This window comes from Juglans microcarpa x Juglans regia, chromosome 3S, assembly GCF_004785595.1.
Source record: "Juglans microcarpa x Juglans regia isolate MS1-56 chromosome 3S, Jm3101_v1.0, whole genome shotgun sequence".
NCBI classification, from domain to species: Eukaryota; Viridiplantae; Streptophyta; class Magnoliopsida; order Fagales; family Juglandaceae; genus Juglans; species Juglans microcarpa x Juglans regia.
The window spans coordinates 6,660,195-6,685,150 of record NC_054599.1 but is presented as its reverse complement, the minus strand read 5'-3'; the positions used below and the strand labels follow the sequence as shown (position 1 = coordinate 6,685,150).

Genomic DNA, 24,956 nt, shown 5'->3' with positions numbered 1-24,956 from the left:
CACAAATACACCTCAGGTAATTCAAGGAAAAAATCCCCCAAGATACCATACTTCAGATGTGAGTATTCTCTTCTGGCATCTTTTTGGGTTTTTGCCATATGGAAAACATATCATTGGCATCAAATATTCTTAGAAGCAGAGAACTAATAAAATTAGAAACCAGAGTCAATAGTAATCCATGAGAATAACCAAAGATTTCCAGCAAAAGATGCTTATATAATGAATTTGCATCCAACCCGAGAATCTATAACATTTACAACTTTTGAAGCACAAGCTTTGCATGTATTGAGCCATGTGATCAGGTAATAACAACAATAATTAAGCAGAAAGAAGCTCAGAAGATAAGGGTCATTGCTTTAGAAAGATTACCAAATCTAGTAAACTGAAATTTTATTCTATCGATTACTCTTCAAAGGTTCCAGAAATCATCAAAACTGGCTTTTTATGTGCATGTGCAGCACTCTTTTCAGTAACAGAAGTTAACCCCTAAGACATAATGGAAAGAGAGGTCTACAAATTATGAAGAGAATTGCTGAGAACATATCAATACAGTATTTTCCAGATGGGTCTACCACCACATCCCAAACAACTTCATAAATCAGATTGAAGAAAACCATAAGGAGTAAATAGTAATTATTGCATCCCAAAGGAAAGGCGTCTCTGAAATCAAATACAAAATAAAAGGCAACAAAGAAAATAACACATAAGATGCTGTATATGATCAAACAATGCAATAGTTAAGTCACAACAGCTGGTTTCAGATGATTGTTCATTGTATCATAACAGCGACCAGAGATCTTTCCCTGCCCCAGCATGGCTCATGTACATAATTTGCGACAATGTGGTGCAAAGCTGTCACTCGGCAAGAGTGCAAGCCATTCTAATTCTTTATAGAAACAAAATTCTCCGACTGGCAAAATGAAACCTAAAAGGCTTTACAAGGCGTCTGCGACGCAAATTAATTTTCTTTTCCCTTTCAAGTGGGATCGAATGCCCATACCCTGTGAGAAGTAATCAGGAAGATGTTTCCTGAAGCCGATATATTGTGATTTCTTGCTGCTTAAAGTACCGTCGGTCCTCTTCATCGACTAGAACAAGATTCAAATAATACTTCACACTAAATTTGTTATTGATGTTCCGATGTGTCGGTGTCAGTTCATAAGGGCTAAGGAACAGCCTGATTGGAATTGATTCACCTGTAAAATCAAGCACATGATCATCAGCCATTTTAGTAATGGGAATCAAATAACCGAACTGTCATTTGTAAAGTCGTAAAGTCAGAACATAATTAATTATACTAAACTTTAGTTACACTTGACATGATGTTCCCAATAAGCTTATCAGATTTGGTCAAATTTTATGTTTGGCATAAACCACGTTTGTTCATTGTGTATATAAGAATGGTTGTTCTCTTTGTTCGTGTAAACCTCTCCCTGTTGTTTTTTGTTGGTGTTATACTGGTTGGAGTATGAAGAACGGCAGAAGAATTCTGAGCATACCTCTAACCGGAGCACCATCCATCAACTCAAATTTAGCAAGCGTCTCTGTCTCCACATGGGTATTGGCCCCTGATCCTGTAGATTCTCGTCGCCTGATCTCTAGATCCATATTTTTTATCTTGATTCTTACAAGAAGAAAATATATCTTGCCTATAATAACATCTTTCAGGTGATACCTGTATATTTTAACAGCAAATCAATGACAAAGATGCACCCCCTCAACTTCATTATAATATTAAATTTGCTCTGTACTCCTGAATAGCTAGACTAGAAAGCAATAGATTATGTCAACGGCCTTGTAGCCTAATAGGATTTGCCCCTCTCTCATGAGAGATGTCCTGAGGTTGAGTCCCCATACCCCCAACCCCTAATGAAAAAAAAAAAAAAAAAAAAAAAAAAAAAAAAGAAATTGAAAAGAAAAAAGAAAAAGAAAGTGATAGATTACTGACTGCCATCTAACTATCTACAAATGGAACCACCCTATGCACCCAGATTAAGCTAGATTTAACAACAGTCAGGGTCAGGCAATCTTCAACACTGACTGAAAAGTACCCAGTTATCCTTATATGTTAGACATACTTGCTTTTGTTATACTCAAACTCAATGTGCAGGCAATCTTCAATTCCAACTTCCATCTGCACACACCATAAAAGAATTATGAGAAACCAAAGTCACGTTAATTGCTGCATAGTGAAGCAGACGAATGCAACATAAACTCAAAATGATATACAACCCAATGGGTAACTGGAAGCAAGAATTTTCTCTATAAACAGGCCATGTCTTTTAAAAAAATCCTCTTTGCATATGTCAATGACCGTAAAGCATAATTCAGGGTCCTTACAAAGCAAGTTAAGACAACAGTAGACGTACAAAAAGGTAACCAATACATCATATATTACTGCAGTCACCTTGATGCTATTATTAACTGCTGGTGGTGGGGAGTAATTGCGAACCTGATGCCAAAATAAACAGGTCAATATATACCTGAAACGAGTAAAATAGTAGCGAAATAAAAATAGCAATGGATAAGAACTTATACAGTATTTTCGTAACATTAGTGAAAAGTTCTGAATATAGAAGGTACGCTGGAAAAAAGAGAGAGAGGATCACCACAAAATCCTGGTATTCCATAATGCTACCAGCATAACCACGACTGATAGTGACTTTCAGGACATACCTGGAAAGAGAAGATTCCGAAATGTTTTCACTTTTCACTGCTAACATTATAGCCACCTTTAACATTGTCATCAATAATCGAAGAACAATCTACTTCAGCATACTAACATGTACTTAATCGTATCCTTCAATTAGATACAGATCAGCAAAAGATAACCGAAAAGGTAACTAAATTTGAGACAGCCAAAGACACTGAAATGATAAGCACTATAATTCATCCTTCAAAAATGAAACAATTAAAGTCAGAAGATATTCTTCGAGAGCAAGCTCTGATCCACAACTCACATGTTCTCAACATCATTTTCACGATTACCATTAGAATTTCCTCATGATAATCACGCAGTAACTTTGCAGTTGGCAAACTAATTTGCAACTAATTATTACCATGACTTATGATCTAATACAACTGAATATCTCTCCTCGTGTAGAAGACATTTAAAAGATAAAATGGTACATTAAATATAAGGCATATAAAAAAGTTCTTAATATCAGGATATTTCAGAAGGAAGCAAGCAAAGCTACACAAGGCCGGAAATAGAGCTGAAGCAAAGCTACACATGGATGGAAAGAGAGATAAGTAACCAAGAATCAGCAAAATGCTGCATCATATGGCTGTGCTAAAATGTTTAATCATAACCTATACCAAAAAAATAACATTTTTCTGTTAATAAAATACTAAACACGCATGTAAAAGGATGCTACTGCATTTGATCAGGTCTTAAGAAAGGGTAGGGGGAGGGCATCCTATCCTAATGCATTATTCAACAGTGATAGAGTAGGTATCCACATTTAGGAGCTTAAGCAGAGGATGCATGAGAAGTCATTATCTTACTCAACATTTCCAAGTACAATATCATTTTTTCTGTTAATAGACAATTAAACACAAGTAAAAGGATGCTGCTGCATTTGATCAGCTCATAGGAAAGGGTAGGGGGAAGATATCCTACCCTAATGCATTATTCAACAGTAATAGAGTAGGTGACCACATTTAGGAGCCTAGGCATAGGATTCATGCATTAGCAGTGACCATCTTACTCAACATTTCCAAGTACTCAGATCATCTTTAAAGCAACAACAGGGATTGATGATAAAAGCAACAACCACAACAGAGATACCAAGAGAAAGTATGAATACGCTGGTCAGCATTTAAAGCTGACAATATGATAAATACTTACCTAAGCCTCACATGCACCCCATTGTATGTCTCATATGGCATTTCCACAGTGGAAAATTCAAACGGATATGTTTTCTTCTCATATATATCTCCAGGAACATCCAGTTCACGAACTAGAAACAAGATCAGTAAAAACTAAATTCAATCAAATTGATACCTTAACAGATTTCAAACATAGAAAGATGAGTGATGGCATTAAGCAAAAAAAAAAAAAAAAAAATGTTAATTAGAAATGATAAATAAAACAGAAGCGGCAATATTGACAGCTTATAATCAAAGCTAATCACAAAAAAACTAGAAGTACACTCACCAAGGGAAGTAAAGTCATAGAAGTTGCCTCTATCAAAGTACATCTCTGCGAGCAAAATAAGATTTCATTTAAGATTCAGCCTAACAATAAGAATGAAAAATAGTCCTAGAAAGTGCTTTCCACCAGAAGCTAAGGAAAAATACTTATAAAGGAATCAGAAGAACAATAAGACTAAAATATGAACAGGTTAGTAGCATATATGCTTCCTTCATTGCCCATGACTGGAATCTATCAAAGCTAAACCAACTATAATACCACATCATATTTAGTAAAGCAGATGGTATTAGCCCTTCAGATCATTGATAGGTTACCACTTCCTAGAGTGTTTATTTGTAGAACGGTTGACTCTAACTAAATGATGTTTCTAATTATGTGTGCATTGCCATAGCAAAAGCTTTGCCACTGTTTGAAAGTAATAGAATGAAGGGTTAAATATGAGAATTGCTACTACAACAACAAAGAGATTTCACAAAAGTAAACTCTTTTGATACATTAAAACTTAAACTGATATGGTTTCATGTGATACATTAGATGTATTTAACAATAAAAGTAATTTTACAATCTAAAATACTGTATCAAGCCACCTCAGTTTGTTAGCTGACTTTTGTGAAACTCTTTTGTAGCTAAAGTACTTGTTAAATATTAAAATAGTTCTTGTGGTTTGCCTCTAAGATAAATTAGTCCTTAAGTTTTCATTTTGAGTTTTTTATTCCTTATACTTTCTTTCTTTCTTTCTTCTAACCCACCCCTGCAGAGTAAACTCCGGTCCCGTGTACCGCACCCTTATTCCTTATACTTTCAACTTCGATCAAATTAATACTTCTCTCAAAATTCTGTTAATCAACTGTTAGAAATCTCTGGTCAACACCAATAAATATTTGACACATGAACATCATCTAAAAAACATATTTCAATTTAAAATGAATACATTTTTAGGATTTAATTTCAATTTAAACTTCTAAGAATACTTACGATTTTTTTAAGATTTAATTTGAATTTAAAAATTAAAAAAACTTCTAAAAACGTTTTCAATCTAAAGAACAAACTTCTAAAACGCCTATGTAGGTATCAAAAAATGACTTTCTTTAAACAAAAATATAACCCATAAGAAAAACATAAGTTATACTCATTTTAAATTGAAATTTGTTCAATAGATGCTTTCTTTTTACTTTAGATGACTTTTGTTTTTTTTTTTTTTTAATTTTTTTATTATTATTTTGGTGTTTTTTTTTTTTTTTTTTTAAGATATGATGCACAAGTCCAAACAAGGATGCGTTCACTCCCTCAAAACACATCACACATTCTTTATATCATAAACAAGGTCACGATTCCAAAGAAACAGCATTCCAATGGCCAGGACAGGCGAGAATCAGGCTACAATTATACTAGCATAACTTCACTCAAAGCAGAAAAGGGCATATGAAATCCTGTGTTTTGCTATCTATGAAGCCCTTTCCTGTAGTATATATTGGAAATGTCAAGGAAATTTGATGACCATCTCTTTTGGTACTAGAAAATGTACTGTGTTAAATTGTTCAAAGATCCATGCCTTGCCAAAGGCACAAGAACTAGTGAATTGCTTTTAAGCTTTTATCTTTCAATTGACTTTGCATTTGTTTTCCACATATACCGACCCAATAGTACCATAACTAGTGAATTGCTTATCAGGCTACGGGCTTGGGCCCCACCCAAGTAATAAGCAAGTTGGGTCTCAACCCATGGGGGGTAATAGCAGGAATCAAGCTGGGCTTCGGGTAGCAGATTATGGAAGAGTTGGTGGCCCAATTCCAAAGGAACCATGTCCTGGGCTTCAGCCCATGAAGGAAAACAGGGGGAAGGCCACGGCGGCAGTTTTGCCTGTATGGAGAGTGAGAGGTGGGGACGTGGCTGGGTCTTCTACCGGCGGGAGGCTCCAGACTTCGCCGGTGAAGGTCTTGACGAACAAGTTCAAAACCATAGAACCGTCGAAGGTGGCTCAGACGTCAGACTTGTTAGAGAGTGAGGCGTTGACAAAGGAGCCCGAAATGGCTATGGTTGATACGACATCATTGGAGGTTGGTTCTCAGGCCCAACTAGGCCAGACAAGGCCAACAGATAGCATGGGTGTGTCTCCTCCCGAAACCCAGGTGGTCTCCCCGCAAGCGAAGGCGACGCAGCTTAAGGAAGTGGCATGCATGCTGTTTTTCAAAGTAGAGAAGGCAGAGGTGGCTTCAGAGGGACTCTCTCAGATGTTAGTGCCTATAATGGACCCCTTGGAGTGGGGTGGTAGGCCAAATAGTGTTGAAGAAGAAATGGGAGTGCCGCTGCAGCCAATGTGGACACTCAGGGAAGTGATAGACATGGTTGGGGAGCCAGTACCCTTGAATTGCTTTCTGCCAGGTCAGTATAGTGTCTCTGACTGGGTTATACGCAAGGCAAAGGAACTACAAAATATTGTGGGAATTGAATGTGAGGGATTTGAAGAACAATTCTTGGCTTTGCTCACAGCCATTGAAGATGGGCATGTTCAACAAAAGAAATCAGGTCTAAAAAATAAGAGGGAACTCAAGCGACTAACTTGGTCTTTAAACTATGAAGGCAGTGCGAGCAGAGAAAGATCTAAAGGGAAGGGAGTAGCTGCGTTTTTATGAAGCCCAAAATTACTTCTTGGAATGTCCGAGGGCTCAACAAGGCTGATAAGTGTCTTCGGGTGAAACACTTACTTCGTGGGTGGAAGGTGGACATTGTGTGTTTACAAGAGAGTAAATTGAAACTTATTACAAGAAAAATTGTTTGAAGTTTATGGAGCTGTACTTTTGTGGATTGGGTTTATTTAGCATCTGATGAGGGCTTCGGGAGGTGTTCTAGTTATGTGAGATAGAAGAGTGGTAGAGAAAATGGAGGAATTCATTGGGCAGTACTCAGTGGCTTGTCACTTTAAGAATGTGGAAGATGATTTTATGTGGGTGTTCGCTGGCATCTATGGCCCAAACCTAGATAGCAATAGAAGACTTCTATGGAATGAAATAGCGGGAGTGCATAGTTGGTGGGACACACCATGGTGTATAGGCGGAGATTGTAATGTTATAAGATTCCCAAGCGAAAAATCAGGTGAGAGTAGGATGCGATCTACAATGATGGAATTTTTGGAGTGTATTTTTTAATTAGGGTTGGTGGATCTTCCTCTCATTGGAGGAGGTTTTACGTGGTCAAACCACCATACGTGGACCAGACTGGATAGATTTTTAGTCTTGTCGGAGTGGGAAAGCCACTTTCCGGATTTGTACCAAAAGTGGCTTCCTTGCATTTGTTCGGATCACTTTCCTATTATGTTGGATAGCGGTGGGATTCAAGGGGGGAGTATTTTAAATTCGAAAATATGTGGCTGAGAACTGAAGGATTTGTGGACAGGGTTAGGCAATGGTGGTCCTCCTATTAGTTTTTTGGCACTCCTAGTTTCATTTTGGTAGGTAAACTAAAAGCGTTGAAACAAGATTTAAAGTTTTGGAATATTCAGTCCTTTAGTGATATTGGTGACAGGAAAAAGTCTATGTTGAGAGAATAACACGAATTAGAAAGGATACAAGAGGGACGGGTCCTTTCTATGGAAGAGTTAGCTCAGAAGACAATTTTGGTGGCATAATTAGAGAGGGTTATATTATTGGAGATCTCTTGGCGCCAAAAATCCAAAGTATTGTGGTTGAAAGAGAGTGATTGAAGCACGAAGTTCTTCCATAGAGTGGCCAACTCTCATAGGAGAAATAATAACATTGAAATGCTGAACATTTGCTTACTGAACAGGTGGGATGGCGGCCAAAGCTTGGTGGACTAGCCTTTGAGTCCATTGAGTCACAAATTGTTCCGTGGTTGGAGAGATCCTTTGAGGAGGTGGAGGTTTAGCGGGTGCTGAGAAAAATGGTTAAAGATAAAGCACCAGATCCTGATGGTTTCTCTATGGGATTCTTCCAAACATGTTGAGATGTGGTGAAGGAGGATTTAATGAAGGTGTTTCAGGAATTTTATTCGGTGGGGAAATTTGAAAAAAGCCTAAATGTCACTTTTATTGCACTTATTGCTAAGAAGTTTGGGGCAACAGAAGTGAAAGATTATCGACCCATCAGTCTTCTAAATGGGGTGTATAAAATCTTATCCAAGGTGCTTGCAAATCGTTTAGGAGAGGTGTTGGGAAAGATTATTTCGAAACCCCAAAACGCTTTTGTAAGGGGTAGGCAAATTTTGGATTCAGTTCTTATTGCCAATGAATGCATCGATAGTCATATAAAATCCAAAAATAAGGGGATCTTATGTAAATTGGATATGGAGAAAGCTTATGATCGTGTTAATTGGGATTTCTTAATTTACTTGCTTGGGAGATGTGGGTTTGGGAGAGATGACGTTCGTGGATCAGATGATGTATCTCAACGGTGGAGTTTTCAATGTTAGTAAATGGCAACCTAGTTGGCTTCTTCAACAGTTCGAGAGGCCTAAGACAGGGGGATCCTTTATCTCCACTTTTATTTATCATAGTTATGGAGGCGCTTAGCAGAATGATCTCAGCTTTGGTTAATAGCGGTTTTGTGATTGGTTTCTTGGTTGGGGACCCCACTAGGGGTACTCTCAGTATTTCTCACTTATTGTTTGCAGATGATACATTAATTTTTTGCGAGGCAGAATAGAACCAGATGCATGCATTGAGGGCTCTCTTACTTTTTTTTGAAGCGATATCTGGTCTGAAAGTGAACATCGACAAGTTAGAGTTGGTGCCAGTTGGAAATGTTAGCAATATTCGACAATTGGCTTACATTCTTGGTTGTAAGGTTTCCTCTCTTCCCATGAATTACCTTGGTCTTCTATTGGGGGCAGCACCACAGGCCCTGGGATACAATGATTGAGAAGATTGAATGTAGATTAGCAGGTTGGAAGAGATTGTACTTGTCAAATTTACCAACATATTTTCTATCTCTATTCCCCATTCCAGTAAGTGTGGCAACTCGGATTGAAAAATTGCATCATGACTTCCTTTGGAGTGTTACGGGGGATGAACTCAAATTCTACTTGGTCAAGTGGGACAAGGTATGCTCTTCAATTTCCTCTGGTGGACTGGGAATTAGAAACTTGAGAATCTTTAATGGGGTTTTACTTGGGAAATGGTTGTGGAGATACACTATGGAACTGGAAACCCTTTGGAAGTTGGTGATAGACCTTAAATATGGAGGCGTATGGGGGGGTTGGAGCACTAGAGAGGCGAGTGGGGCTTATGGAGTGGAAGTTTGGAAGCATATTAGGCGAGGGTGGGGGGTTTTTACTCGTCACACTAGACTTATGCTGGGAGATGGCTCTAGAATTAAATTCTGGAGTGACCTATGGTGTGGGGATAATGCCCTCAAGGATTCATTCCCTTCAGTCTTCAGGGTTGCTTGTGAAAAAGAAGCTTCAGTGGCAGATGTTTTGGTACTATCTGAGGATCAAGTCCAATGGAACGTCAACTTTAGTAGGGCTGCCCAAGACTGGGAAATTGGTAGCTTTGACGATTTTTTTCGTATTCTATACTCCATGAGACCGAACATTCAACGAGCTGACAGGTTATGGTGAAAGGCATGTTCTCGGTTCGTTCTTTTTATAAGTCTCTCGTGCAATTGCAAGACAACCAATTTCCATGGAAGATTTGGCGAAATAGAGCAACTCCTAAAGCGGCATTTTTGTGTGGTCAGCTTCCTTGGGCGAGATTTTGACGATGGACAACTTAAGGAAACGGGGGGTGATCATAGTTGATTGGTGCTGCATGTGTAAGAAGAGTGGTGAAACTGTGGATCATCTTTTACTACATTGTGAGGTCGCTAGAGAGCTATGAGATGATGTGTTTTGCAGGTTTGAACTAGTTTGGGTCATGCCAGCCAGAGTGGTTGAGTTCTTGGCCAGCTGGACAAACTTAAAGAGGAACCCCCCAAATCACAGCTATGTGGAAATTGATGCCTATTTGCATCTTGTGGTGCCTATGGAAAGAGCATAATGACCGGATGTTTGAAGATAAAGAACGCTCTACAGAGGAACTTAGATCACTTTTTGTTAGAACTCTATTTTTATGGGCCATAGCTGTTGATTTTAATGGCATGGGCATTCATGATTTTCTTCTTTCATTTTCTTCTTCCTAGATAGGCGCTAATCAAATTCATTTCGTGCTCATCTGCATTTAGATTAGCCAAAGCAGGGACAATTGGTATTAGTGTTTTCAAATAATGAATTTCATACAGCATAATTGCACAATTTATGTTTGTCTTTTTTTGAATTTTTGTATTATTTTGCTTTTTTTTTTTAGTAATACTCTTCTTCATCTTAATTTTTATCATCCTCAGTCACACTCAGTAATGTGACAGATTTCAAATGGGTATCATTTAAGTAGTTGATAGAAGAAGCAACTTGAAATGTGACACATCATCATGTGTGATTGGGGATGACAGATTTTAGAATGAAGAGTAGCGTTACTCATTTATTTTTTGCTTTAACGTTTTTTTTGCCTACTTTTTTTTTATTATTATTTTTTTTTATGTTTTTACGTATGTATTGTTTTCAGTTTTTAACAAATTGTTTAGCTTGGTTATGTTATTTATATATTTTCATTGGTACGCGGCTGGTCACATGTGGATCTACATGTTGCATGCAACACAGGATGCTAAGTCATTAATTCGCTTAGGTGGCAACTTCTTTGTTAGGGTTTTGGACGAAAACTTGAAACCCAATTACTATATTTTACAAGGGCCACAACCCAAGGATTACTTTTTATTTTCCCCAAATGGAGAAATGCTCTACCATGACTCTCTCACAATACCTCCTTCATAAATTATTGATATTGTACCGCATTGAAGCATTGAAACAAAAACAGACCTATCTGGCCAAGGAGCTCGACTTTCACCCCATTGTGATCAACTTTTTTCCCTTGAAGTGGTTCTATCGAAATCTGCAAAAGACCACAAAATCATTTATAAATGCATAAAATAAAAAAAAATACAAGAGAGTAATTTCAAAATAATGCTTTTAAAGATCTTGTGTTTAAACCATTTCCTACAGATTCTCAGTTTGCATTATAATACATAAAAACCAAGAAATATTACTGAGACCCAGAAATATTCTATCAACCATTTACCTTCCCAGCAATGTTTTCTTGACTTTGGAAAAGAGGAACCATGACTGTGTGACCATTTTCTTTCTTTAGCGGGACCTATTTAAGCACATAAAAAGGAAAAGAAAAACATTAGTAAGACTGTAAGACCATAACCAAAATAGTTTTGACCAATTTAAAACTCTCTTCCCCCTCCTAAATGGTTAAAAAAAAAAACTGGAGTACAGCCCCCAATTTGTTTCATTAGCAATTTTCCTAGTAAATACTTCCATGAATAAGTTCTTCAATAGCAGTCATCAACAGTCAAAGGACTTAAAATTTACATCAATCGTATATTATAAGCATTGTTACTAAGTTCTTCAACAAGAACACAATGAGAATGAAAAATAGTCCATATGTCTTTGTTACCCATTTCTAATACGCTTCATGTCATGCCTTAAAAAGACCGATAATAAACCAATTCTTCAATTTATTTTATGAAGAAGAATCCCGGAGACCGTGCAATGCAACATGTTTTTTACCCAATTAAACCCTGGACTGTTGTAACATGTTCCCACCTCACGAATTAGGTAAAATATCGGCTTTTCACCATTGGGACGTAGCCCTAGAAATAGTTTGCACGCAAGGGTTCAAACTTTAGATTTGGAGGGGTCACACTAGAAAGAACCAAGGCCCTTACCACTTGAGCCAACCCCTAGGGGTTTTACATCCTTGAATGAATCCAAACTTATTTAATAAAAGTAGAATACTGAACATAATGAAAATTGAGGTACCTGCTTGCGTGTTTTTCCATCGGAAAATGTGATTGAGATGTTACACGATGGCTTGAAAGCTCCGATTAGGTAATTCTGGGTAAACAACATTGTCAAAAAAGATTTGTTGTTGACATCAGCCAGGCATTGCATCAGACATAACACAAGAATATAACCATTGGTATCTTAAGCTGGTCATGAAAACTCACCATGCTGATCACAATCAAATCTGGCACTTTAAAAGCTTTACCCTATGCACCTGCAAAATTCAGTACAAAATTTATGCTGAAGAACACATCAACTACCGTAGCTAAACATGCAAAATGGCCAAAACCCAGGCAGCTAAAACAGAAACCATATGCCGAGTATACACATGTTTTAAGCTCATAATCAATGCATGTATATGAATCTATGCATCTATCACAAAGCATATAGTTTACAAGCTCAGAACTATATTAAAGAAGTAAAGCTCAAATTAAGCGGAAACAATTACCAAACCCACCAAACCAACTTATTCAAATCCCGCGTCTCCTAAAAACAGAAAAAAAAAAAAATGTAAGTGTTCGTCTGTGTACGTCAGTGCGTGAACACATCCAATTCCCAATTTATAGCGCATAATCAGATTCTTCAAATTTCAAAGCCCCCACAGGACATTAACATAACAAGCTCTAAATCACATGCGTTTTGTCTTTGAGTACACCTAGAACTAGATGCAACAATCAATGGATCAAATACGGACAGAAAAACTTAAATGAGCATGAAATTAAAGCTCAAGAAACAATCGAATTAAGGATCGATTGGCAAATCGAATAATATGTATGTCGGATTCAGCGTGGAGATTTAGAAACCGGCTCCATACGTTGTGAGTTTGGGTACGAGAAAACTCCCGAATAGACGGTAGGGGTGAGAACCCTAGCGTGGGAAATTGGGGATTGTGGCCGCGCAGAGAGAGTGCGAGAGCCGTTGATCGACGTGAGTTTGACAGTTGAGGAAATGGGGACGAAGGGCACTACCGGGGGTAGTCCCCAAGCGCCCATTACGCTAGCAAGCACCTGAGAGGCACGTGATCACAAGGATGTATAAAATTGAGAATTTGACATAGGGTTGCCCTATGCTAACTTTCTCACGGCAGTATCGTAACAAGTGCTAAATCAATCAAAATATTTCATACAAGTAAATTCAATATTAATACGTAAATTTGCACAACAGATCAGAATGAGAGAAATGAGTCATTCTCGGCCCACGAAAGTGATTTGGGCCACAATGATGCAATCGAAAAGCCCATAATGGTGGTTTGAACGTTGACACAGTATTTAAATGTTCATCCATGAGAATAAACAATAAATAGATGCATAAAATAAAAATAAAAATAGAGACACACGGTTTGTGTGGTTCTGCGTAAAACCTACATCCACAGATCGTTTGGGAGCGAAGTTGTAATAGATCTATTGTTGTAAATATAAGAACAATGATAGTATTCTCACTTCAAGGATGAGAGCCTCAAGGAAGAAGATGAGAGAAAAGAGATAACTTTCTATAATATTCCAGATGATGAAAAAAGTGAGTTTGCAGGTACCCTAAATGTCAGAGATTCTCAAAGGAATCCTGGCGCACTAAGGGCCAAAGCCTAGTAAAAAGCAAAGAAACTAACTAGTCCACTTATATATGGGCGAAACTTCAAATAAAGTTAACATCTAATACAGATAACGGTGTGGGCCAAGCCCAACATACACCTTAATTAAAATGTAGGCCCAGCATAGCTTGAAAAGGCCATGAAGCTCCTCAGCTGTCTTACATCAAGCCCCTTCTTGATCTCTAAGTCTTCTAAACCTGATGTACTTCTTTATCTCCTTCCACTGAGTTACTTTACCTTTACCTTCTGCCCAGAGATCCCTTTCTACGCAAAGATCTCGATTGTTACAATTTCCTTCCCCTTAGAGCACCTTGCCCACAAGGTGTGGGTTGGAATCCTTCATCTGCGAGTAGCTTTCCCAAGTTGTTTCTTCATCTCCTTAACCCTACCAACAAATTAGTAGCTCCACCCGAGCCTGGTTTCTGACTTTTCTCATGCGCTGCCCAAGAACATTATCTAGTTCAAACTTCAACACCCTTCCTCATCAACTGGGGGTAACATCGGTAAGGCGGTGATCTTGACTCCTAACTTCTTTTTAAGTTGAGAAATATGGAATGTTGAGTGAATTTTTGCTGTCTATGGAAGGTCTAAACGATATGCCATGCCACCCACAAGTTGAAAAACCTGAAAAGACCCATAGAAACATGGTGAAAGATTCAGATCCCGGTGGTTGGAGATTGAGATGTGGTACGACTGCAGCCTTAGGTATACCCATTCTCCAACCCTAAACTCATGTTCCTTCCTCATATCAGCATATCTTTTCATGCGCTCCTAAGCCCTGTGTAGGTTGTGTTTGAGTAACTGGAGCACCTAATCCCTAGATTTTAGGTCTGCTTCCACTAATTTGTGTACGGCTAGCACCTGATACATAGTTAAGGAGTTGTGGGGGTGGGTACCTATATAGGGCTTCGAAGGGGGTAAATTTGGTGGATGCATGTGGTGTAGAGTTGTACCACCACTCTGCCAAGAGTACTCAAGTTGACCAATCTTTCAGCCTATCCCCTGAGAAACATCTTAGATGGTTTTCTAGGGCTTTACTCACAGCTTTAGACTAGCCATCAGTCTAGGGATGATAAGTTGTAGACAAGTGCATTTGAACCCCTTAAAGCTTAAAGAATTATTTCCAAAAATTGCTGGTGAAGATAGGATCTTGATTAGACACACAAAGATAAGTAAAGCCATGTAATTTGAAGATCTAATTAGAAATTATTCTGCCATTGTTCTAGTTGTATAAGGGTGCTCAAGGGAAGTAAAGTGACTATACTTAGTCAACCTATCTACCACTACCTACAGAGTGTCAAAACCCTTAAGAGTGTCAAATGTTTTGGTATAAAAGAAGGTTATCTTTTGGGACGCATAAATATTTTGGCTGTGTGTAATCTTGACTCTATATTTTGAGATTTTTTTGTAAGATCTTGGCTCTATATTTTGTGATGTTTTTATATAATCTCAGTAATGAGGCAAGATGGATGAAAGATTGGATAGGATGTGATGATATGAATAAGGGCATGGTAAACATATAGTCATGGACATGTCTTTCATTTGCATTTATGCTCCTTTCTAATTAAATTAAGGTGCATTGTAATAAAAATTAACTTGGATTGTATTAAGGGGAGAGCAAAATTTACATAGCATTATATTTAAAAGGGTAGTATGATGGTCGACAATGCCCGACAGTTAAGTGTACCACGAAATCCACAGAGAAGAGTTTCACCTATGTGGCCCATTAGGTCATATGCTACTAGGGTAGCCTCTGAATTTGAGTTCTCATCTGATGATGACTCCACACAATCACCTGATGTTGTATTGAAGAGTAATCATGAAGATGGTTTAGCACAAGCCACCACATCTAATCTCCGCTGGTAAGCACATTCATTTGAAATGTGAAAGAATTGGTCAATAAATGAACAAAATAGTGAAACATATTCACCTTGGATGTAGATGCTTATATATTTCTTCCAATAAGGGGTTTGTATTGTGTATTATGTCTAGTGCTACCAACAAGAAAGCAAGGTCATGGGGTAGCAAGAGTGAGGTTGTTTGCAAAACTTCGTAAGCTGGGGCCTATCCCTATAGTGATTCATGAGGGGCATACTCACTCTCATGTATTAGTGCTAAGGTTTATAGCTGGAGGATGATATGGAATGTCAAGCACCATGCGAACATGATTCATGATAACTGGAGGCTTATTCTAGACAGTGAGGAAGATAAGCTAACTTAGCGTGTGAAGGTGAGTGACTAATATCTTGATTTGTTATTTGCTATTGTTGTTAAATAACCTAAATAATTTAATTTCATACGTTATTAGGCAAATTTTATCTTCGACTGGGAGAATCCGAATCACCAAGAATATATCAGATTACAGCTACAAACTAGTTATAATATCTTCTATCATAAACTATATGTAGAATACAAGACATTTCAAACACATGCAACAACCTTGGCTAAATGCTCAAAGATTGTTGATGTACTAGTTTGGGAGAAGTTGTGTGAACGATGGATATTTCCTACCTTTCATGTAACTATAACTAACAAATTGAATTAGTTTAATTTAAATCAATTGTGGAAAGAATGTGATCTTGAAATTTTTGTATGAATATTTTATGCTATAGTTTTTTACATGTCAACCAAAGTCTGTGATTGCTTTTCATTTGGTTTGTTGGTATGTATTAAAATTGGCATTGAGTTTTTTATTTACATTAATTTGATTACCTTTAAATTATCCAACCAAAACAAGATGAATAGGGAGAAGACACGGTCAAATCACGTAGCTAGTTCAAAGTCCTTTGTGAGGTTAATTGCTGAAAATTTAAGAAATGCCATTTTTTATGCATCTTTAGTCGGTTAAAATCTTTGTATACCAAGATTACAAATTATACTTTTATTATTACTTTGTAGCATGAGATTGTGAGAAACTTAGTGAAAGTTATGTTGGTGGTCTTGCAAAAAGGGGACATTTGTGATAGAGCACACTAAAGAAAACTATGTGAGCAATAATGCTTTTATTTGATTTATTTGTTTTCTTGTTAAGTCATTTTGTGATATATAATGGTAACTTATTTTCTAATATATTATTATAGAATCAAATGATTTCTTTATGAAGAAAGAAAGATCCCACTGGAACCTCTAAACATATAGCAAAATAGGTATTCAAAAAGTTACTAGGGCAAAGATCTGAGTATGTTCGAGGATTGGGTCGTTCGATTGTACCTGAACCTTCAATGTGCTCTCCTTTGGTGAACAATCTACTACAACAAGTTGATATGTACAAAAAGAAGTGTGAGGAACTGAAAAACAGGTTGCAAGCAGTCATGGAGAGTCAGAGGTTACATGAAAAATGGATGAACATAATGTTACATTGATGGAGTCTCAGAGAGAAATTGGAAGCAATCAATAGGCTGGGTTACCAAAAGACATATTTTTAATTGTACATGGGTGGGTGTGTGTGTGTACCAAGACTCCATGTTGCTTTTAATTGTAGGAATACCAAGACAAGACATAGTCATAACATGAGTTTTAATCTGTTTAATAAGAGAAGTATGAAAGTCAGACCAAGCCAGTGGACTAATTTGTAACCTTTCAAACAGTGATTTATAATGTTTTCTCAGATCTTTATAAAATTCAACAATGTAGTTCAAGTAATCAAGAAATCTTTGTAGCTATGTTTTATTAGTGATGACATCAGGAAATTTATTTATAGATTGGATAGTTCTATCAATAGGACGAATTTGTCATTTAGAAATATCATAACCAAGAAAAAAGTCTTCATTAGGTATCAGAGCCACTTGTTAGATATATATATATATATATATATATATATATATATATATATATATATAGCCAGAGTTATTTTGGAAATGATAAAAATTGAGTTTGGAGCATAGCCTTATTTTTGGTATGTCATGTTTGACCTTTAGCCTTTTTGTTTTCTTAAGCAAAAACTTTAGTGTTAGATATGAATTTGTAATTAAGTGGTTGTAAATTTGAAATGTTGGTCCATGTTAATGTAAGGTAAATGTAGTTGTGAAGCAATTGGTGAGGCCTCACTATTATGTTTGAAGTTAGGTTAAGACATCATGTACATTTGTATACAACTGCTCTTCAAATTATATATAGGGTAGTTGCATATTAATGTTTTTGTGTACTTTAGGAAATGATGATTTTATATTATGATGGAACTATAATCAAATGGTGTGAGTGGTTGTGCAATGTAATATGCTAATTAATGAATGAAAGAACATGTATTATAGTCTCAAATTAATGTGCTTGTGCAGTACATGTATTTAAGTTTATATGTTTGAAAAAATATTGTAATCATTAGGCTCCATTGTAAGAGGTCTAGTCAAGTACATGGTGCAATAACATTGCAATACATCATGTATTATTGTCTCCAATTGATGTGCTTGTGCATAAATGTGTTTATGTTTATATGCTTGGAAGAATATTGCAATCATGTAAGATTGTATTGTAAAAGGTCTGCTCGAGTACATGGTGCAATAACATTGTAGTATATCATGTGTATGCATATGAAGTCATCCTATAAAATCAGCACTGGAATTAAATGCAATACTATGCCACTATGGGTATATAGAGCTTATTGCAAGTACTTGTCCCTTCATTCGCAATTGTTCACAAGCATGATTAAAGATAATTACAAACATCAATGACAATAAAGTCCATTTGAATGCAAATAGTCTATATTGGTAGTTGCAATGAAAACTTTTAATTGGAAATCTATTTCTTGCAACAAGCCAGTAGACAATACTAATGACTATTATTTGCAACTATCGTGAATTATTTTATGTTTCACGTGCTTGTCACATATCTATATTAGTTTATTTGTACATGCTATAAATACTATACTTCACTTCATTTTTGTAAAACACATATACATAATTGATCATTCAATAAACAGAGGTTTTATTCCAAAAGGTTTCAGACCCTTCGACTGCTTCTCTCTACTAGGGTTTCATCCATTTTCTCTGCTACGATTTAAACTTTACATAGTATCAGACGATTTTTCCTTCTATGGCACCCTCTCACAAACCTGTTTCAGAGGATGTTACCTCTCATTTCTTTCTTCACCTTAGTGATAGTCCCAGTGTCCTTTTGGTCACTCAACCTCTTATCGGCAATAACTATCATGCCTAGTCTCATTCGATGGCAATGACTCTTTCGGCGAACAATAAACTCGGTTTCGTCGATGGATCTATCTCTATGCCTTCAGATTCAACAAGTCCTATTCTTTCTCCATGGCTCCGATGCAATAATATGGTGATGTCTTGGATCTTAAACTATGTTTCTCCTAAAATTTCTTCTAGTGTTTTGTACATTACTATTGCTCATGAGATCTAGTCAGATCTTAAGGAATGTTTTTCTCAGAAAATGGTCCTTTCATTTTTCATTTGTAGAAATCAATTTCTGCTTTTTCTCAGAGTCAACTTTCTATGAGTAATTACTTTACTCGCCTTAAGGGCCTTTGGGATGAACTAACTAATTACAAGCTTGTTCTTGTGGAGCCGTACGTACGTTGAACTCCTATGTTCAACAAGAGCATGTTTTACAGTTTCTGACGGGCTTGAATGAGTCTTTTGCACCTGCTCGTGCACAGATCTTGCTTATAGAGCTTTTGCCTCTTCTTAATAAAGTGTTTTCTCTTGTTTTACAAGAGGAATAGCAAAGATAAATTTTCTGTGTTTCTCTGCCTTCTGTTGATTCACATGTATTTGTTTCTTAAACTGATGGAACCAGATTTGTTAAATCATTTTCTAAGAATGATAGATCAGTGTGTAAACATTGTGGAATCACTAGTCACGTGATTGAAAAATGTTACAAATTGCATGGTTTTCCCCTAGGTTACAAACCTATGCAGAAGCAACAGTTTGTGGCCAATTATGCTGTATTTAATGATAGCAATTCCTCGGTTGTTTGTCCTTTCTCTTTAACTGAGACTCAGTATCAACAACTTCTATCCATGCTTTATTCTCCAAAAAATGTTGATGAGGCTTCTCTTGCTGTAAATGCAGTTGTTTCGAATTCCTCATTTTCTGATATTATTTTTTCTCATAATAATATGCAATCTGTTTTTTTCTGCTATTTAGTCTACTATTTTTTATTCAAATCTTTGGATCTTAGATACATGGGCCATTAATCATATGGTTCCTTCTATTGATTGTTTTTCTTCCATTACCAATTCTATTAATACTTCTGTTAAGCTTCCTAATGGTCAATCTGTCTGTTACACATATTTCCTCTGTTCACATTTCTTAACACCTTTCTTTACATGGTGTTCTATGTGTTTCTTCTTTCCAATTCAAATTGATTTCAACTAGCAAGTTAACTCATTTATTAACTTGTTGCTTCTTGTTTTCTTTTGGCTTTTGTTTAATTCAGGACTTGATTCGTTAGAGGCTGATTGGAGTGGGTAGATAGTAGGAAGGTCTTTATATATTGTAACAATCAGACTCTTTTATTTCTAAACCTAATTTTTGTCCAATACATATACTGCTTGCTTACCTGATAATTTGCCTTTATATACTTGTCCAGTTTCATCCAAATGCTCTAAAGATGGGTTTTGAAATAATAGACTAGGTCATTTTTGTAATTCTAGGATGATGTTTGTGAATAAATTTGTTCCACAATTAACTGTTCCATGCAATCCTTGTATGATTTGTCCATTAGCTAGACAAATAAAATTAATTTTTCCTAATAATGTTCATCTATCAGCTGCTCCTTTTGATCTTGTGCATTGTGATGTTTGGGGTCCATATTCTGTTCCTACTGTTGAAGGTTACAATATTTTTTAACTATTATTGATGATTCAACTCGTGCTACATGACTTTATCTTCTCAAGCATAAATTTGGGGTTTCATATATATTTTAGATTTTTTATCAGATGGTAAAACACAATTTTATCTTAAAATCAAAACACTACGCACTGATCATGGCACAATATTTTTTTCTTTCATTTTCTTCATTCTAAAAGTATATCAACACGTTGAAACTCCACAACAGAATTCTGTTGTGGAGAGAAAATATCAGCACATACTTAATATAACCAGAGCAATGATGATTCAGTCTCATTTACTTATTAATTTTTGGGGTGATGTTGTTGTAGCAGCTACCTATATTATTAATAGGTTGCCTACTCTTCTTTTAAATAAAAAAATTCTCATTTTGAGTTTGTTTTTTAAAAACTTTTTCTTTTTATGATCAATGACGGACTTTTGGTTGTCTCTGTTTTGCATCAACTTTGCAAAGATCGCGCACCAAATTTGATTATAAGGCTCGTACTTGTATTTTTCTTGAATATCCTTTTGGCATAAATGGATACGAACTTCTTGATATTAAAACCAATCAATGTTTTATATCCAAAAATATTGTTTTTCATGAACATATTTTTCCCTTTAATTCTAAAATTTTTCATGTTTCTTCTTCAATTCCCTTTACTGTTTTTCCTTATGAATCTTTAACTTTAGATTCATCCACTATATCTTCAAAAACATCCTCAAATGGTTCTCCTACTACTTCTTCCTCTTCCATTTCCCCTGTTTAGTCACATTCATCGCCAACTCAATCTGCTCCTTCATCAATACATTCTGAATTTCTGAGAAGATTTTCTAGAATTAGAAGAGTCCTTGCTTATTTACAGAATTTTCATTGTAATTCTTCTTCTTCTGCACATTTCACATCAGATCTTTCAACAAGTTCTTCTTTATTAGGTTCTTCTTCATCTCTGTCTTCACATCCTAAATATGATATTTTCAACTTTCTTTCTTATACTCATTTTTATCCTTCACATAAGTCTTTTTTCATGTCCATTTTTGCTGATATTGAATCTGAGTTCAATCAACAAGTTGTCAAGCACTCTTATTGGAGAGATGCCATGTCAGCTGAGATTGCAGTCTTGGAAAACAATAACACATGGACTGTTACTTCTTTATCTCTTGATAAGAAGCCCATAGGCTATAACTAGGTCTATAAAATTAAGTATCGTGCTGATGGCTCTATTGAACGTTACAAGACAAGATTAGCTGCCAAGCGTTATACCCAAACAGAAGGTTTGGATTATTATGAAACATTCTCCCATGTTGCTAAAATTGCTACTTTTCAAACTCTTTTGGCTATTACTGTTGTGACTTGTTGGCATCTCACACAACTTGATGTCAATAATGTTTTCTTACACGAGGATTTATTTGAGGAAGTTTACATGGTTTTACCTCCTGGTTTTCATATTAAAAAGGGTCCAAAATTTGCAAGTTGAATAAATCATTTTATGGTTTGAAGTAGACCTCGCAACAATGGTTTTCAAAGTTTTCAGCTTCTATTCTTAATATGGATTTTCAACAATCCAAAGCTGATTACTCTCTTTTTACCAAGACTACGGGTTCATCTTTTATTGCCCTATTTGTTTATGTTGATGATATTCTCATGGCTAGTAATGACTTGAAGTCTGTTGAGCATTTGAAGTCTTTACTTGATGACAAGTTCAAGGTTAAGGACCTTGGCAAGTTGACTCATTAAAAAATGAGCAGCACAAAGGCTGTTCTAAGTGCAGGAGAACGTCGCGTAATAATTATGAATAAATTTTTCGATCGTCTTCTCAATGAAAGTTACTTAAAATCAAACTCGTTTAAAATGGTGAAAATATTCACAAAGAGAAAATAAAAGTGATGGCATGTGCACTGAACGCTAGAGTGCAACGAGAATTAGAAAAAAAAAAACACTAGTCATGGACTAGATTCATATTTTTAGATTTTTCTTTAGTGTTGAAATGAAGTGTAAAAGACCTACAAATTAAAATTAACAATCAAGGAATCAACTAAACTAAACAATCTTAATTAATCTGAAAATTAAATAATAAAACTGAAATTATTTAAGTCCTAATTAAGCTTTAATTAATCTAAGAGATTAATAAAACTAAGCTACAAATTAAATTAGATTATAAAATAGTTGACAAAATACGAGCTGAAAATTGAAAACCCCCAAAATCAAGATTCTAGGGTTCATCCTTGTATTCAAATCACAAATTCTCAAAATCAATTCATAACAATTGTAATCACAGTTAAATGAAAGCTTAAGAGAGCAAGAAAAATAACGACATTAAGTAAAATAAATAGCAAATAAAATGCCTAAAGGTCGAAGCCAAATATCTCAAAAATACATCATAAACTTTAAACTAAAATTAAATAAATAGTAGAGAGTTGAAAGAACAAGCTAAATAAATGAAGATGGAGGTGGCAAGCAGTGGAGGAGAAAATTGGAGCGGCAGTTGGACCCCTAGACGTTCTTCAAGCTGCGGCGCTAGTCTATACTTGATGCAGCCAAAAGTGAAAGAAAAGAAATAAAAACCCTGTTGCGTCCTTCGATTGTTTCCTATAAAACCATTCTTTTTTTTTCTTTCCTTTTTTTTTTTCGTGTGGTGTGCGTGAGTTTTGTTTCTTTTTCCTTTTCCGTGTGTGTTGCCCAGTGTTTTGCTAATCCTTGAGCAAAATAGTGGAAATTAATTGAGATGAATATTGTATGAAGATGAAATCCAAATAGAAACAATTAAACACAATTCTGAATTCTTACAAAAGTGACACGTTACTACTCAACTCCCAAAGGCTATACCCACCAAGACTATCTCAACAATTTTTCATATAAAATTGAGGCAAATGTCTTAGAACTCAAATGTGTATGTAGAGCTAAACTAGTTGTGTGTTCTTCATTACTAGCCATGATTTGTCATAAGATTTTTTAACCTTATGATTAATCATTGCTGATTCTAACTACCTCAAAACTCAAGGGACTAGCAGTTTTCACGCCTGCTCTATTTTTAAAGGTTGATCACTCAACCCCAAAGTCTTGAGTAACTGTTTCTAGCTCTTAATTAAGGAAAGCTTCATAAATCGCTTTCATCTCTTTTTTTCTTTTTCTTTTCTTTTCTTTCTTTCTTTTTTTTTTTGAAAAAAGGCTCAGTAGTCTTGCAGTTTGCTTCTCCCATGTTAAATCAATGATCAATAAATTGAGGAACACTACAAATGTAAGCATGTGCAAATGTCATTCAAAACCTGTCATTCGTTCTACAAAAATCTCACCAAGTCTCATCTCAATGAGTATAGCATCCCGGTGTTTCAATCTACACATCAACAAAATATAATGCATCAAAAATATGCTCTGTGCTCAAGTTTGAAAATAAATCTTCACAAAATGATTCCGCTCAATTACTCCACCAAGATGTTCAGATTTTACAAAATACTAGAAATAGAGTGTATGCTAATCATATGTGTATCAATGTACATCACATTAATGCATTTTTTTTTTTTAAATCTGTGCACACATGCTACCCCAACTAGTGAGAGACATAGTCCTTAATGAATTGAACGAAAGAAAACAAAGTGTATAAGAATAAGTAAGCAACAAAGACAACCAAACATGTGATATAAAATCAAAGCAAAACAACGAATAAATATAAAAGGCAAAATGCAATTAAACAAAGCCATAAAGGGAAGAGAAAAAAATCAAAATCAAAATCAAAATTAAAATCAAAATCAAGATACTTCCCTGGGGTCTTACATAAGCAAGATTTCTTCGTTTGGATCAAAAGCAGTCATAAACGCCTTGAGACATTGTCCATTGACAGCGAAGCTATTATCATTCTTTGGATTGACAATGTCTACCACCCCGTGAGGATAAACCTTATTTACAATGTACGGTCTACTCCATCGGGATTTCAATTTACCAGGAAAAATATGTGAGCGAGAGTTGTAAAGAAGAATTTCCTGGGCAAGTGTGAAATGCTTGGGATGAATTTTCTGATCATGTAGAATTTTCTTGCGTTCCTTCGCCAGCTGAGTGTTGTCATAGGCATCCAGACGAGTTTCATCTAATTCATTAATCTGCAATTTTCTCAACTCTGAAACTTCATCAAGTGACATGTTAACATATTTTATAGTCCAAAGAGCTCGATGTTGAATATCAATAGGTAAATAACAAGTTTTACCATAAACTAATTGATAAGGGGACATTCCTAAATTAATTTTAAAAACTGTCCTATAAGCCCACAAAGCATCAAGAAGCTTAACTGACCAATCTTTCCTATTAGGAATGATAGTTTTCTCCAAAATGATTTTGATCTCTCTATTTGCTAATTTTGCTTGCCCATTTGTTTGAGGGTGATAAGGGGTAGAAACTCGGTGTGTGATACCATATTTCTTCATGAGTGTAGAAAATAGTTTGTTGCAAAAATGAGAACCCCCATCACTAATGATAACTTTGGGCATGGTAAAACAAGCAAACAGATATTGCAAAAATTTTAGGACTTCATGATGATCA

The 24,956-nt window shown here is 35.9% G+C and overlaps 2 protein-coding genes across 2 annotated transcripts; both read right to left on the bottom strand.

The window, feature by feature from the left end:
- Nucleotides 1-577: 577 nt before the first annotated feature.
- Nucleotides 578-13,152, bottom strand: LOC121258121 (vacuolar protein sorting-associated protein 26A). The gene is made up of 12 exons (XM_041159495.1): nt 12,867-13,152; nt 12,217-12,266; nt 12,029-12,103; nt 11,280-11,354; nt 11,021-11,093; nt 4,160-4,204; nt 3,851-3,962; nt 2,610-2,676; nt 2,408-2,452; nt 2,079-2,134; nt 1,500-1,675; nt 578-1,196 (listed from the first exon to the last, which is right to left on the bottom strand). The coding sequence occupies exons 2-12, from the start codon at nt 12,217-12,219 to the stop codon at nt 1,015-1,017; spliced, it is 909 nt and encodes a 302-aa protein (XP_041015429.1). The 5' UTR covers nt 12,220-12,266; nt 12,867-13,152; the 3' UTR covers nt 578-1,014.
- An 11,041-nt stretch (nt 13,153-24,193) lies between these two features.
- Nucleotides 24,194-24,559, bottom strand: LOC121258646. The gene has a single exon (XM_041160190.1). The coding sequence runs from the start codon at nt 24,557-24,559 to the stop codon at nt 24,194-24,196; it is 366 nt and encodes a 121-aa protein (XP_041016124.1).
- Nucleotides 24,560-24,956: the final 397 nt, after the last annotated feature.

Excerpts from the sequence above, each read along its gene's own strand:
- LOC121258121 (XM_041159495.1), bottom strand. Across the intron at positions 3,963-4,159 it reads CTATGACTTTACTTCCCTTG|TTCGTGAACTGGATGTTCCT; the intron begins GTGAGTGTACTT and ends TCTTGTTTCTAG. Across the intron at positions 1,197-1,499 it reads GGATGGTGCTCCGGTTAGAG|GTGAATCAATTCCAATCAGG; the intron begins GTATGCTCAGAA and ends TTGATTTTACAG.
- LOC121258646 (XM_041160190.1), bottom strand. The coding sequence starts at position 24,559 with ATGTCACTTGATGAAGTTTCAGAGTTGAGAAAATTGCAGATTAATGAA.